This window comes from Ptiloglossa arizonensis, chromosome 9 (genome assembly GCF_051014685.1).
Source record: "Ptiloglossa arizonensis isolate GNS036 chromosome 9, iyPtiAriz1_principal, whole genome shotgun sequence".
Lineage (NCBI taxonomy): Eukaryota > Metazoa > Arthropoda > Insecta > Hymenoptera > Colletidae > Ptiloglossa > Ptiloglossa arizonensis.
Genome location: NC_135056.1, coordinates 9,873,423 through 9,886,776, shown reverse-complemented (window position 1 = coordinate 9,886,776; position 13,354 = coordinate 9,873,423). Strand labels below are relative to the sequence as shown.

The following is a 13,354-nucleotide window of genomic DNA, read 5'->3' as shown; positions in this document are numbered from 1 at the left end:
GGGAAGTTGTATTATAAAGTACACAAATAAACGTATTAAACCTATCTACTGTTTTTCGAGGAAAATTCAATATTATACAAAACACTGTAGAATCAATTTTCAAATTTGTTGCAACAACCAAAATTATAAAGACACTTTGGTTTTCTCAAATTGTAAACTTTCTTCAAATAGAACGATGCCATTTTGCATACATTACTCCTGATTATTATAATGTATCCAAATAGATAACAATCGTACAACATTTACCCTTTTATACTTATAACAGGGTTATTTTCAAAAATGTCTAACACACAGCCAGATTAACAATACGATTTGTTTGTAATATAAATCTACCATCTGTCGCAACAACGTTACAAATACCAAACAAATTACGACCTACCTACCCAAAGTATGCACAAAGTGCATAATATTTATATAACGTATTGTTTCTTTCGCGTTACAAATGTCTACACATTTACAATTCGTATATACATACGTACAATTATACACACAATACTGTGTACGCAAAGCGTCTTCAAATTTTGGAAAATTCAAACGATTCAAGATAACCCCGTACAACAACCTTGAACTCTATCTTACCTTTTCGCGAGCGACTAAGTCAGAACGACACGATTGTCGTTGGTTGACACACTCCGGTACACAATTGTCAACGTTACCGCTGTTCCGCGTTACGTATAAAAAAAAAGAAAAAGAAAAAAGAAGACTCGTACTCGGCGCGAACGAGGCAAGGAAATCCCTCTGAGGGATCGACTCACCCCTCTCACTTAGGCGCGCGGTATTAAGAGCCGATAGATCCGGGAAGACGTAACAAGTGGAGCAAATCGGGCTTAAGTATTTACGAGGAAATCACCGTAACACGCAGTCCATTATCAGCGCGCGAAGCTGCACGGTTGCCCCCCACTCCTCTACCCCCCCCCCCCCCCTCTAGCCCTCCTCGGAACACTTAATGACGGAAATTTTATCGCGTAAGCCGTGTAAACTAACAGACCCACCGCGTGTATTAGCGCCCAGGGTTGTGTGCGAAGGGTTGTCCCGGCGCGGCGTGCTCGAACTTCTCGTTGAAGTCACGCGATCAGATAAGCCCGGGGGATTAACCCTTAAACCGATGGTATAAACGGAGCGTGAAGAGAACGCCGAGAAGAGAAAAGAGCGCGAAGGAATGTAACGGGTGGCACTTTCCACGGGGATTCCCAAATTACGCCCGATCGGAATGCAAACCTTTCGGCGAGGAATTTTAGAAATTTTGATTGGCAATGGGGGCCACGACGGTGAACACGAAAAGTGTTTATGCCGATGGGGCTAATATTCGAACGAAGGAGGATTACGAGGTCCGTTACGAGGATTACGAGAAGGGGGATACTTTTTCGCAGCAACGACAAACGCACGAGAGACGAACTTCCCGCGATTTTAGATTGGAAATAGAATATGAAGGTTCGTATTGTTTCTCGCGTGTTAAATAATTGGACAGTACGGTACATACAGTTTGCTTGGTGTGCCGTGTGCGAATGTATTTTATCATTGGACAGATTGAAATTTTCCTACCTTAAAATATGAATCTCGTTTGCGCGATTGTAGCTTGGATAGAGAAGGTAAGGATCGGTATTGTTTTTCGCGAGTTAAATAATTCGACGGAGCAGTAAATATAGATTGCAGGGGTACGATCTATGAAAATATTTTATTACCGGGTACAATGAAATTTCTCTGTCCGCGTATCCTAAAACAGGCGAGACAATTCAGAGGGAGCTGAATCTTCCCATAAGAGTGAATCGAGAATGTGTATAATAAAATATGTTCGCGAAAACTCGTTTCCGGGAACACTGAATTTTAACCAGAAGGATTACTCGAAAAGGCTAGTTGATTGATTCGATTCACCGTTTTCGATTCGTTTCTTTCATAATTTATTCTTCTTAATTTACAAAAGATTTCGTTTAGTCGAAGAAAAATTTTCACAATCTCTTTTTCCTCGAATTTCTTTCGTTCGAGAGCATTTCAAAGCTTCGTACGATTTATGAACGTCGTTTCGTGAATTTAAATAAATAGGTCCAATCTTTGGTAATAAACTTGGACATGAATTTTGAAAGCTTTGAAATAGATTCTTGCTAACTTCTGTTCAACGTATTTAGTAGTTGTTTTTAGTATCGTTTCGCTGTAACATCGCACCGACGTTTAATCAATGACATCAACTTACTATATATACAATCGGCACCGGTTCATTTTGCAAAACAGTTCATTCCGCGCAGCGAGCTGATGTACGTCATGAATTCCATTAACATCATCGTTATCGTTGTTTCTTCTAATTAATATACAGGGTGGGCTACATTATTGGGACGATTTGTACCTCTTATTTGGACAAAGTTTTAAAAAAAGTAACAGGGGGAAAAACGACATAACGAGGTCCACCTTCTTATGACATCATCTTCCTTCTAAGTGCAACAATGGATTTGCAAAATGCAACTGCAACTTTGATCGAAGACACAGGTTATTTTCCAACGAATCGAATCTGTTTATCGTTCAGCGTTTAACATAGAAAGATATTAGAATATCTATCGAATATAATATTATATATTAGAATAATTGTTCATTCGGTGAAAGTTCGTAATTATCGTTGCATCGATCTCTACACGCCTTGTAGCTCGATCGCAACGTTTTCGTAATTTCAATCCCCTTTGTCAATCCTTTAATAATCTGTAACAGTACAAATTCTAAGGAGAATACAAACCATTGTATAAATTATTCGATTCGAATATTAGACAAGAAATTGTAACAAAAGTTATATATAAAAAAGAATATCTATCCACGATTCGTAAGATCCAGGGGACGACAAATGCAAAAATTGAAACTAAAATAGCTGTACAATAACAACACTCTTCCAAATTACATCTACATACTAGGTTTTATAATAAGTTTCGTCGTTTTTTCCATTGTAAAACAATACTATGACACTTCAACTTTGAACAACTCTAAATATACGAAAGAGTCGACAGATCTACATGAAACTTCACACATGTTCACCAAACAGTAGTACCATTTTTAGAAAAATAAAACGACGAAACTAGTAGCCCCGTTTCTTATCGAACGACACTTATCGAGCAACCTATTTTAAGAAGAATAATCGAACAATTCTACACATGAGCAAAAGAAACGGGACAAAGCTACTAAATTTTGTAAACATTCCCCACAAAATTAACGCTCGAATCGAAACTAAACCCAACGGTCTCCGATCCGTTTTCGTAACGAACGCTTCGGTGTTAGAAAAACGTTACCATCGGCAGCGCGTCTACTTCTGCGCACACCCTGTACAAGGTGCGCGGTCGGAAGGGTGGTTTGCGAAAGGAAACGAGGATGGTGCGGCGGCACGTAGGTGGGACGACAGTGGCGAGATGTTGGCGCGTCACGTCAAGGGCTAAAAGTCCGCGAAACAATATCCAACCGGCAGCCCATCCTCCGGGCGCTACATCTTTCTTCCCTTTTCCGGGGCTGCCGGCTGCTCCCGCCGCTTCTTCTGTTCCGTATTAGTTATCGTTTATCAGGCCGGCCAGACAAAACGCGCCACCGGGAATTGGGTGAGCCATCTGTTGCCAGACATGATCGATAAAAGTCCGCCAAGTGCTATCAGTGCTAAACTGCTATTTCGACGAGCTGCCGCACGTTTCGCCCTACCCTGCCCACGTTTTCTCTTCCGCCTCGGCCACCCCCGCCCCCACTCCACTCCCGTACCACCCTCACCTCTTTGACGAGCGTTCGCCACCTTCTGCGATTTCTTTCCCCTCTTCGCGCGCGGTTCTTTCGCTCGTCCTCGTTCCTCCGCAACATCTGCCCGGAACCGGTCTCCTCCTCCTCCTCCACCCTCTCCAGATCACGGAAGTGTATACGCAATAAATTGAATCCGCCCTACAAATTGCTCGTTACCGCTGATTACGTTTTTATGGTCACGCGTCCGAGGCACAAGAATTTTCGACCTGCTCGTAACCGAATCCGAATGCTAGTTTTTTTCTTTTTTTTTTCGTTACGGTTAGACGACTGGCTGGAAGAGGAGCAATCGAAGACAATATCGGTGCTCGCTTCGGGAGCGAGCCTTCTGCCTTTTTCTCATTTCGTTCGATCCTTACGGAATTTTTTCTCCGCCTGGAATTCCGCCCGATGTTTTACGTACACTGATCGGGCATGCGACACGTGGTGTTTTTAACGCCAGGTTCGCGAGACGCGTCGTTTTGATGTATTTTTAACCGACGTGGAAAATTACAAAAATAGTTTACATTTTTCCTCTAACACTTGTACCACCGTACCTTTATCCATTTAACGAGAAAAATATATATCGAAATTCAGTTTCCTGGAAGCTTGTAATTTTAGAATTCTCTGTGCGGTACACCTATCTCTTCCCGATACGCGTCAATTTCACGCAAGAAATGTCCGTGAAGCTAGTGTCAGGGAAATAATAGAGTATCGAGCGCCGATTTTGAATTGCTGTGTACAGTACGCGCGCGAAGAGATTGCATCTGGTGTTTGCGGGTGGTCTTGTACCGTTCGTACGCGAGAACGCTAACGAGCGTTTAAATCTTCGTTCTAGTTTAGGGTTCACCGACCCCACATTCTCGATCTTCGTCGAACGAGCCGTGAATAAATAAATAAATCTCTCAGGTGTCTGATTCGCAACCGTAAAATAACAAACGACTACTTGTACCGAAATAGCCATCGATCGAAAGTATCGGACCGATTTTGTGTACACCTTGTGCATGTTGTTTCGCTTCTGGGAAAGTTTGTTAAACGCGTGACGGAGTTTCTCGCTGCGAACGCCCATTCTTCGAATATCCTGTTGTTCCACTTCGAGTGGTTAAAACATTCCCCGCGCGCGAAACTCTTCAAATTTCCACTTAATTATCCTTTACACCGTGGCGAGACAATTCCCCATTTCTGAAGACACGGATGAAAAAGGGCTTAATTAAAAGTCCTGTTCCGACGAAATTACTTCTTAGAAACCATTGTCATCCAATTTCCTGGTAATAATACTAATTTGCGTACTTGCGGACCGTGGGCCATCGCACCGCACCCTTTATGACAGACGCACTTGGGCCTGTTCCCTGCAACCTTCGCGGGAACACTTAACCCGCTTCAATTTTTAACCGACCGATCACAAAATCTAATTTCTATGCTCGGAGAAACTGTGAAAATATCTTCGGACTCTCGAACGATGTAATATTCTCCGTCAAGGATAACGAACTTCTGGAAGTAGAATCTCGGGTACGTTTTTGAGAAACAAGTTCGAAGTCACTTACGGAAACTATTTTCTAATCGAACAATTCAACCTTTGTTGCACTGTACGCGTTGGAACAACTGTGTACGTAATTAACCACATAATCGAACGTACGATTAGTACGGTTAGTGCACGTCCGCTTTTCAACGTCACCTTCGGTGCTATTCGTGAATACGTGACCTGTGTTGATTCTCCAAATTCTTGACAAGAACCTAAATGAAAAAGTTGAAACTGTGTGCGTGATTTAAAAAAGTTGAAACTGTGTGCGTGATTTAAAAAAATTGAAACTGTCTACGTGATCGTACATAAAATCGAATGCACTGTTAGTACAGTTAGTGCACTTATGCATGACTTATATTAATTTTCCAAATTCCTGATAGGAACCTGAATAAAAAATTTGATACATCGATAAACTAATTTTACCGCTATCTTGCTCTGCAGTATCTAAATAATACGATACAACTTACGCATTGCCGAGTTACACTTGACAGAGCGATGAACAATTTCGTTACTCGTTATTAGAGTTTCACAAAAGATAGCCTGCTCGAGAGATCATTGAAATAACATTACGTTGCTGTTCCTTAAATTTGATTCGATCTTCTTTCATCCGTTTCGATTTTTTTCGCGTGTAAAATAATTACGTCGAACGAGAAGAAAGGGTAAACTTTCTTGCTGTTGTATTTTTGTAATTTCGGGAAATTACTCGTGGATATAGTAATTCGAGAGAACAATATCGACAGAGCATGGCGGGAGGGACGAAGCTTCCCATTTCGCCTTTTCCAATTTCTGGAGTGTCAATTTTGCAACACATGGCCCTTGCGTTATCGCGATGGAAGATTACATTTTCTTTCTTTTTTTTTCTTCCCCGGTCTTTTTTTTTTTTTTTTACCGGGGCATCGGACAATTCCTCCGGATTGCTTGATCAAATTGTTCTCTTGTTCACAATAGATCCGAGGGAAAATGGTATCATTACAAAAAGTAGGTCAATGTAAGTATCCAGTGTTTATTTTGTTGCACGCCCATCTTAGATCTACGGGTAAGAAACGTGATATAGATTTTGGTAATTTACTTTTCACAGAACGTAGTATTATTAATCATCGTTAATAATTATTCTCGTGAGATTTTAACGAAATTCTCCGTAACGATATTTGCGATTACTTTAAACATTGTCAATCGAAGTAATTCGATCGTTAATTTTCGCTATAACTTCGCGAAAAGTTACTCTCTCCTTTTCCAAAAACGAATAATTTATAGTAATACATTTTTGATTAAAATAATGACAAAATCTACGCGTACTTGTACAAACATTCGATTTAAAAATTACGAAAGAAATTGAGCGAGGAAGAATGAGAATAGAATTCTAGAAAATTACATAGAAGAATATATACTATTTGGATAAATTTGATTGCAAAGAAGGATCGGTAAGATTATTCAGGAAAAGTGAGCAAATAACCGGTTACAATTTCGTTTGAAACGTTAACACGTGTAATTTAATTGTGAATTAAATGCGGACCCTGAAAATTTCTTTGCATTTAAATTTCTACAATTCGCGTCCCATCCTCGTTCGCGGAACGAAAACTTCATGGCACGGGGGAATAGAATCTTCAGAAAATTTTAATATAACAAGTTGCAGAGTACTCGAGGGTATGTAAAAAAAAAGAGGCGAAGTATTTTTATGAAACCACAGCGCACAAAAATATCGCTGGTAAGCAGTTGCCCGAGATGCTCCGTGAACAGATTAGTGTTAGTAGCATACACGTCGGTGCATGTATAAATTGAATCCACTATAGGAATTCCTCGTCAAAGAGAGGAATTCTTGCTTCCTCTTTTTCCGACGATACCGCTTCCTGTGTATGTGCCGTGATGTCGAGCGTGAAAATGCTCAACTCCACAACCCTGTTGCAGTCCCTATCGGAGAGTTATGCATCCGAAAAGAATCGTATCTACTGTCACTTAAATTTTCATACAACTACCAACTAAATACCACGCTCATTGTGCGTAACGTTCGCACAGCTTCAACGAGAGTTTCGAACTATACGTGTCGCACAATGCTTAGGTCGATTTTAGTGTCACTTCGTGGCACGTTAAAGTTTCGAAAATTTCTAACTGAAGTATAAATTGAATTATACGCGTCGCTTTTGTGAACGCTTCGTTGTTAATAAATTATTCAACGAAATACGTCCGCGGATGCGTTTAACATTGCATACCGTAAGCATTTGTTTTGTTCGAATCGGTTACTCGTAGTTTAAATTTCACGAGTGATATTAAAGTTTCACCGATGAAAAGCTACCCACTTACATCTCAGCTACTATTTCCGTTGTATTTCGTAACTTCGTGGAAGCACGAGAGCTGTAAGTGTGGTGGTTATCTGTTTTCGTATTAATAGCAAACGAAACGTAAATGCCGCGTGTGTTAGAAAATTAATACGAGCCCGCTCGTTACTTAAATCCTCGAATTCGGTCTCCCCTCGTCTTTTTTATCTCTCTAACCGACTAGGGAAAAATACACACCTGCAATCGTAAATGCGTGGTGTCTGACCGTTCGTTGTGTTATACTACTGGCTTAAATGTTGCTAGGATAAATACGTATTATTATTCTCGTTTTACAATCAACATTCGTTCAGGAAAATGATAGAACGTTCCAACCGGCTGAAATTAAGATTTATAGCTTCGAATACAGGAATTTCGTTTCTCGAGTCCAGGAGTCTCTGAGCGGTGGAACACAAATTAATTTTAAATGGTTCTTAGGGACCGATCCACTGAAACAGAGTCTCCAAAGGGTAGAACACAAATTAATTTTCAATGGTCTTAGAGAGCAATCCGCTAAACGAAATCTCCGAAGGGTAGAACACAAATTAATTTTTAATCGTTCTTAGCGATCAATGCGCTAAACGAAGGATTAGTATCCTGGAGGGAATTCCGCAACGTTACCAAACTTCCTTCCAGCGTAGGACAAGTACCGTTTCACCTCCTCTCCAGGGAGAGCGACACCATCGAAAATTTGTACCCGGTAGTAAGAAGTTAGTTACCATATAGAAGTGAGTCGTCACGCATCAATCACTTAGAGACCTCTGAAGCAATCGGATTTCCAATAGTTAGATAATCAGTTAGTTCGGTTGTAGAAGCTCTCAAACTTCAATCAAGGGAGCAATTAAGGTCAGTTAGCGATCGAGCTCGATTGAAAAGATGCAGTATTATCACCTGTTTCTTATTTCATAAGCATATTAAACGTAATTAATTTAATTACAAAATTTTCAATATTGTTCACTTTCTCGTGGAAAAACCGTAAATTTCATAATGTATAATATAATGTTTGGAAAAATTTTTTCAATCTTGGTCAAACATTTTCAAATGTATTAATACTATCAATACTTTCGGTTTTTAACCTTGAAACGAGTCAAACGACTATTTAATCAGGTTTCGATAATACTTATACGCATGTGCCCATTATTAGACATTATGCAACAGCATGGGAAAAGAATTTTCAATTGGAACGAATGGTGGAAGGTCTTCCATGTCTATTCTTTCTTTCGACAAAATTATAATTAATTCAATCGATTTACTGTCGAATGAATCGATGGTAGAAAAAGTCTCGTGAAATTAATTTCACAATTTATTTACTGATAATGACGTTTATAAGTACGTGGAAAAAGTAAATAGAAAATTTACAAAATTAGTAACGAAAACCAACGAATTTATATATTTAATACTTTCTTTAATTTGAACATTTAGAATAATATCGTTAATAGCCCTCGAATGTATCGAGCATATCGTGCGCAGTAGTTAAAATATTAAGCAAATATTATTCTTGTATAATTTAAAGACAAATCGTACCGTGCTTCGCGATAGCCGTACTGACTGTTAACTGATTTCATTTTTTACTAAAAAAATTAATATCTAAAGCAACTCGTTTCTCGCGAGCCCAGTTTCTCTTTAATAATTCGTTATTTTGTGTGTTTAGACATGGACCTACCAAAGTATTCGAAAAAAGTGGGAGATCATCGAGGTGAAGATGACGACAACGAATCGATCGGTGATCGGGATCACAGACTGAATCACGTGTACCAGGGTTCCTTGCGAGAAACCGGTTCGACCTTGGAACCATTCTTCGACGGTGACGTTGCAACTGCATCGTCGAATAAAATTCTACCACCCGCCACTTGTATCCTTCTGATAGCATCTCGCCACCTGTTTGCTTTGACGTAAGGAAAAAAATATTGAGTCGCATCTGAACGAACGAAACTCGCGCGTTTACTTCTACGATGACAGTTGTTTTTATCGTATCGATAACTGTCGAACACTTTGCTGCGTTAACCGATCGACAGAGAAAGAACCAATTCACTCGAAAATATCGCTTGGCATTTATCTCATCGAAATCCTTGTATTATTTTTCTGTTGTCGCTCCATCGATGATACTCTACCTGATCGAGAAATTATTTTTCAAAGAGAGTCGACTCTATTCGAAGAACTTATTCGGTAAGTAAAAAAAGAATATTTGTTTAATTTGTAAACGTTTTGGTAAATTTTATGTTGCTCGTATAGATACTTCGTTTCATTTGGTTTGATTTCTTTTAAATTTTACATTAAAGGATCCAATGTTTTACTGCATCGTTCGAATCAATGTTCGATAAATAAACTTTTTACAAAAACTTTAGATAACCAAAAGTAAAACATTTTGAAATATCTTATAATTTCAAATAACGTTAGAAAACCGTTTCATTTAACCTTTTCGTTTAATTCTGACATTAATAAAAAAAAAGTACCTTCGATTAAAATATTTTCACAGTTTAGGTCAAAGATCGTCCCAAATTTTCACACAGTTGCGCGAAAAATGAAACCAATTCGTTAAGAAATAACTGATACTTTCCTCTTAATCGAAGTAACACGTTTTTATGGTACTATACGACAAGTTTGTAAACGGCACACTTTCGTAACGTTTTTTATGTGCGCGACGGCTTAGCAAGTAATGAGTTTAAATTCTTTTCGTTGGCAGTGTGAGCGTTTTTTATCTTCCCAATTAAGAAGACACGTCTCGTTAGAGCAATTTTACCATCCACCTGTTACTCGGCAATCTACTTGACCTATGTGTAAGTCTACACTTCAATGCAGCACTACTTGCACGATCTTTCGACAAAAAGATGAGCCTGAAAAAATATTTTACAGTGGCTTTAAATACACAGGACGTGCACAAATGCATGGCACGTATTAAGGACTTATTCTACTCGTTGTAAAATTAAAAGTACACCTTGAAAAAGAGAGTTCGTAAAAGTTTGATCTTGGAATGGATATTGCACTTCGTTTCACTTCAAACAATGTAAAAATGATTTATCTGATCGCAAGCGCTGTTATTTTTTTCTATCTCACACGACTGAAACATTAGATGGCGACACTGCAGCTGCGCGACGTAAGTGCGCAGGATCACTATGCCCTTCTCACGATAGAACGACCAATGCTCCGTTAAGAGATGCGCGAAACTTAAATTTATAAAATAAATTACGAATCATACGTACGTATTAATGAAAAATACTTAAATCTTTAAATTCGTAACTTAGTTTAAAAAATTTGACTATCGACGGAGTATTATTCTCATTTCTTAGACACTCGTCGTAATAAGGAAAATAAAGTAAAATAATACTCGGACCCGTGGATTTGCGACATATTTGTATTTTTCAATACCGTGTAACTCTCGATGAAGCGTTATCTTCGATGAAGTTGTTATTTTCTAGCGACTCGTTCGTTTCGTTGCACATCGATCAAACCGCGTTCGGTTTAAATATTATGAAATCTAACCGCAGTGTAATTCAACCAAAGACAGACATACCTCTGCGCATCCACGTCGCGCAGCTGCATCGCCATCTAGCGACTCGCCCAGAATCTCGTCAAGAAGAAGTACAGACGTTCACGGTATCGTATTCCCCTTCGATCGTAAAAATTAATGTAGTCCAGTGTACGCGTCGAAGTTTTTCCAGCTCCGATGCACAAGTAAATAACTTTTGCCGCAGCCACGTCGATTAACTCGGTTCAGTGGCCTTCCTCGCTACTCTCAGCGGCTTAATGTGTCCAGCTGCTTGCATATTCCATCGAACTTGAGCAGACTTCACGAGAATAGCGCACACGTTCACTCTTTAACGAGGTCTCTTTTTATTCGGTCGACCTTCTCAATTTACCCGCCATTCCATTTTTCGCGCTGTTCCTCGATATAACCTCATCGAATTCTCATTACTCACGGGATGACCTCGTGAATTTACCAATTCTTTGGGGCCACGTCCCCGTCGAATTGGACGCGTTTCGGAGCGACTGGAAACCATGGACAAAGTCCACGACGAGCGTTTAACCGGACTCGTTCGATTCCAATCGTCGAGGGAGAAAATCGGTCGATACGGTGAACAGATTCCTTGTTTATTCAAATTAAAGCGGTCAACGCGGCACCATCGCGCCACTGACGCGTCGCGAACGTGAAATTAATATTCTAACGAATATCGGAGAAACGTAACGGCGGGAACGAAGATCGTCGCGAATCTCGTCATGTCGAACAGCTCCATCGTGCGATTGTCCGTCTAGGCTTAACGAGATATCTCGTTAGCACTGCATGTTCGTCCCATCGTTTCTCTATCTCCGTCTGTTCAACACGGTCTGTCGATTGTCTGATCTGTTGCAATGATAGAATTATTAAATACCAGACACCCGGTGTTTCTTTCTATCCACCAGCACTCTCACCTGTCTCATTTCGATGCTCTCTCTTTGTCCGACTGTCTCTCCCTCTCTGTCTTGCATTCTGCCATTCTTTTCGACGTGACACATTATTATCATCGTTGACGAGTGTATCAGACACCAGAGATAAATATACGGTCGACGATTTAATTCGGTTACGAGAACGTTTGCTTGTCATCGCGCGCACAAAGAAATGCGTACGAACAGTACGCGCGATCGAGTTCCGTCGGTTTGATGAAAATCGGCGAATCAACGCAACAGTCGTTGTTAATAATAGTTCGCGCGCGCGTGGACGTTATTGAAATGTAAAAAATGGTTAACGATTCTTTTTCCGGCAGCTTTGGGGAGAATATTAGTACGGTACGTGTGCACAAATCAGTGCGTGGTCTTTTTTTTTTTTTTTTTTTTTTCTTTAAATGCGTAACAGGAAGAGGTAATTGTAAACGACTTAATCCATCGAGTATTGAATGATTTTTATCGAGTGTTACTAGTACGAGTATTTTTCTTTTTTGAAGCAATTCGTTTTTATTTACTTTTAATATTATTTTCCATCATTTTATTAATTGTTTTATTTACGTACCAAAGGTTTATTAGATTATTATATTTGTTTCGTTTATTTTATGGTTTTAGTATCAGCTGAATTGAATCGACCATCTCTCGATCGAGTTCATTGTTTCTTTGATATTGATGTTTGTTTTCTATGTAACGTGGTAAAAATTTCTTTACGAAACAGGACAAATAATTTCCTTTGTATTACGACTTGTCCTGTAAATAGGAGACTGATTCTCAATGGGTTGGCGTGTAATATAATATATTTTTCAAAGATCGGTCATAAAAAGAAATGAATATTGCAAGAAATGTTTCATATTTTATTTCAGGATATTAATAAATTTTCCAGGTATTGAAAAGAAATATAATCCGTGACGTAGGTATCATCGAGGGGAAAATTAATTCTGTTTGCGTTTATTTCTTATCGCGTAAATTGAAACGAAATAAATTGGCAACCAGCGATTTACGCGTATCTATACATATCCCTGATCAATTATAGGTAGTGATATAATTTCGTGTTTATAAGCAACATTCAGGAATACACAAGTCTGAAGTGATCGTTAGAATTGTAATAAACGCAGAAAATTGTACAGCCAAACTGAGTTTACGCTAATCGTTACAAGAAAAGACAGAAGATCCCTAAAATGAAACAAATTACACAATCATTACTTCTGAATACAATAATGGTTAAAATTTATTTCTAGGAACTAGAAAATTCGTTAAAATTTCATACAATTAATTTTGAACATTATACGCTTTCCAAGAATAACTCGAAGAAGTTTCAACAAAGCTGGCGAACTGTCAAATCGAACAAGTCTGAAAATTAATAATTCGTAAGTTGAGA

General features: G+C 39.1%; 1 protein-coding gene across 1 annotated transcript in view; it reads left to right on the top strand.

The window, feature by feature from the left end:
* LOC143151650 (lachesin) overlaps positions 1-9,456 on the top strand; it is a 244,963-nt gene extending 235,507 nt beyond the window's left edge. Inside the window, exon 9 of the mRNA XM_076320999.1 lies at positions 9,212-9,456. Coding sequence (XP_076177114.1) covers positions 9,212-9,456 — 245 coding nt within the window. The remainder of the gene's footprint in view (positions 1-9,211) is intronic.
* Positions 9,457-13,354: the final 3,898 nt, after the last annotated feature.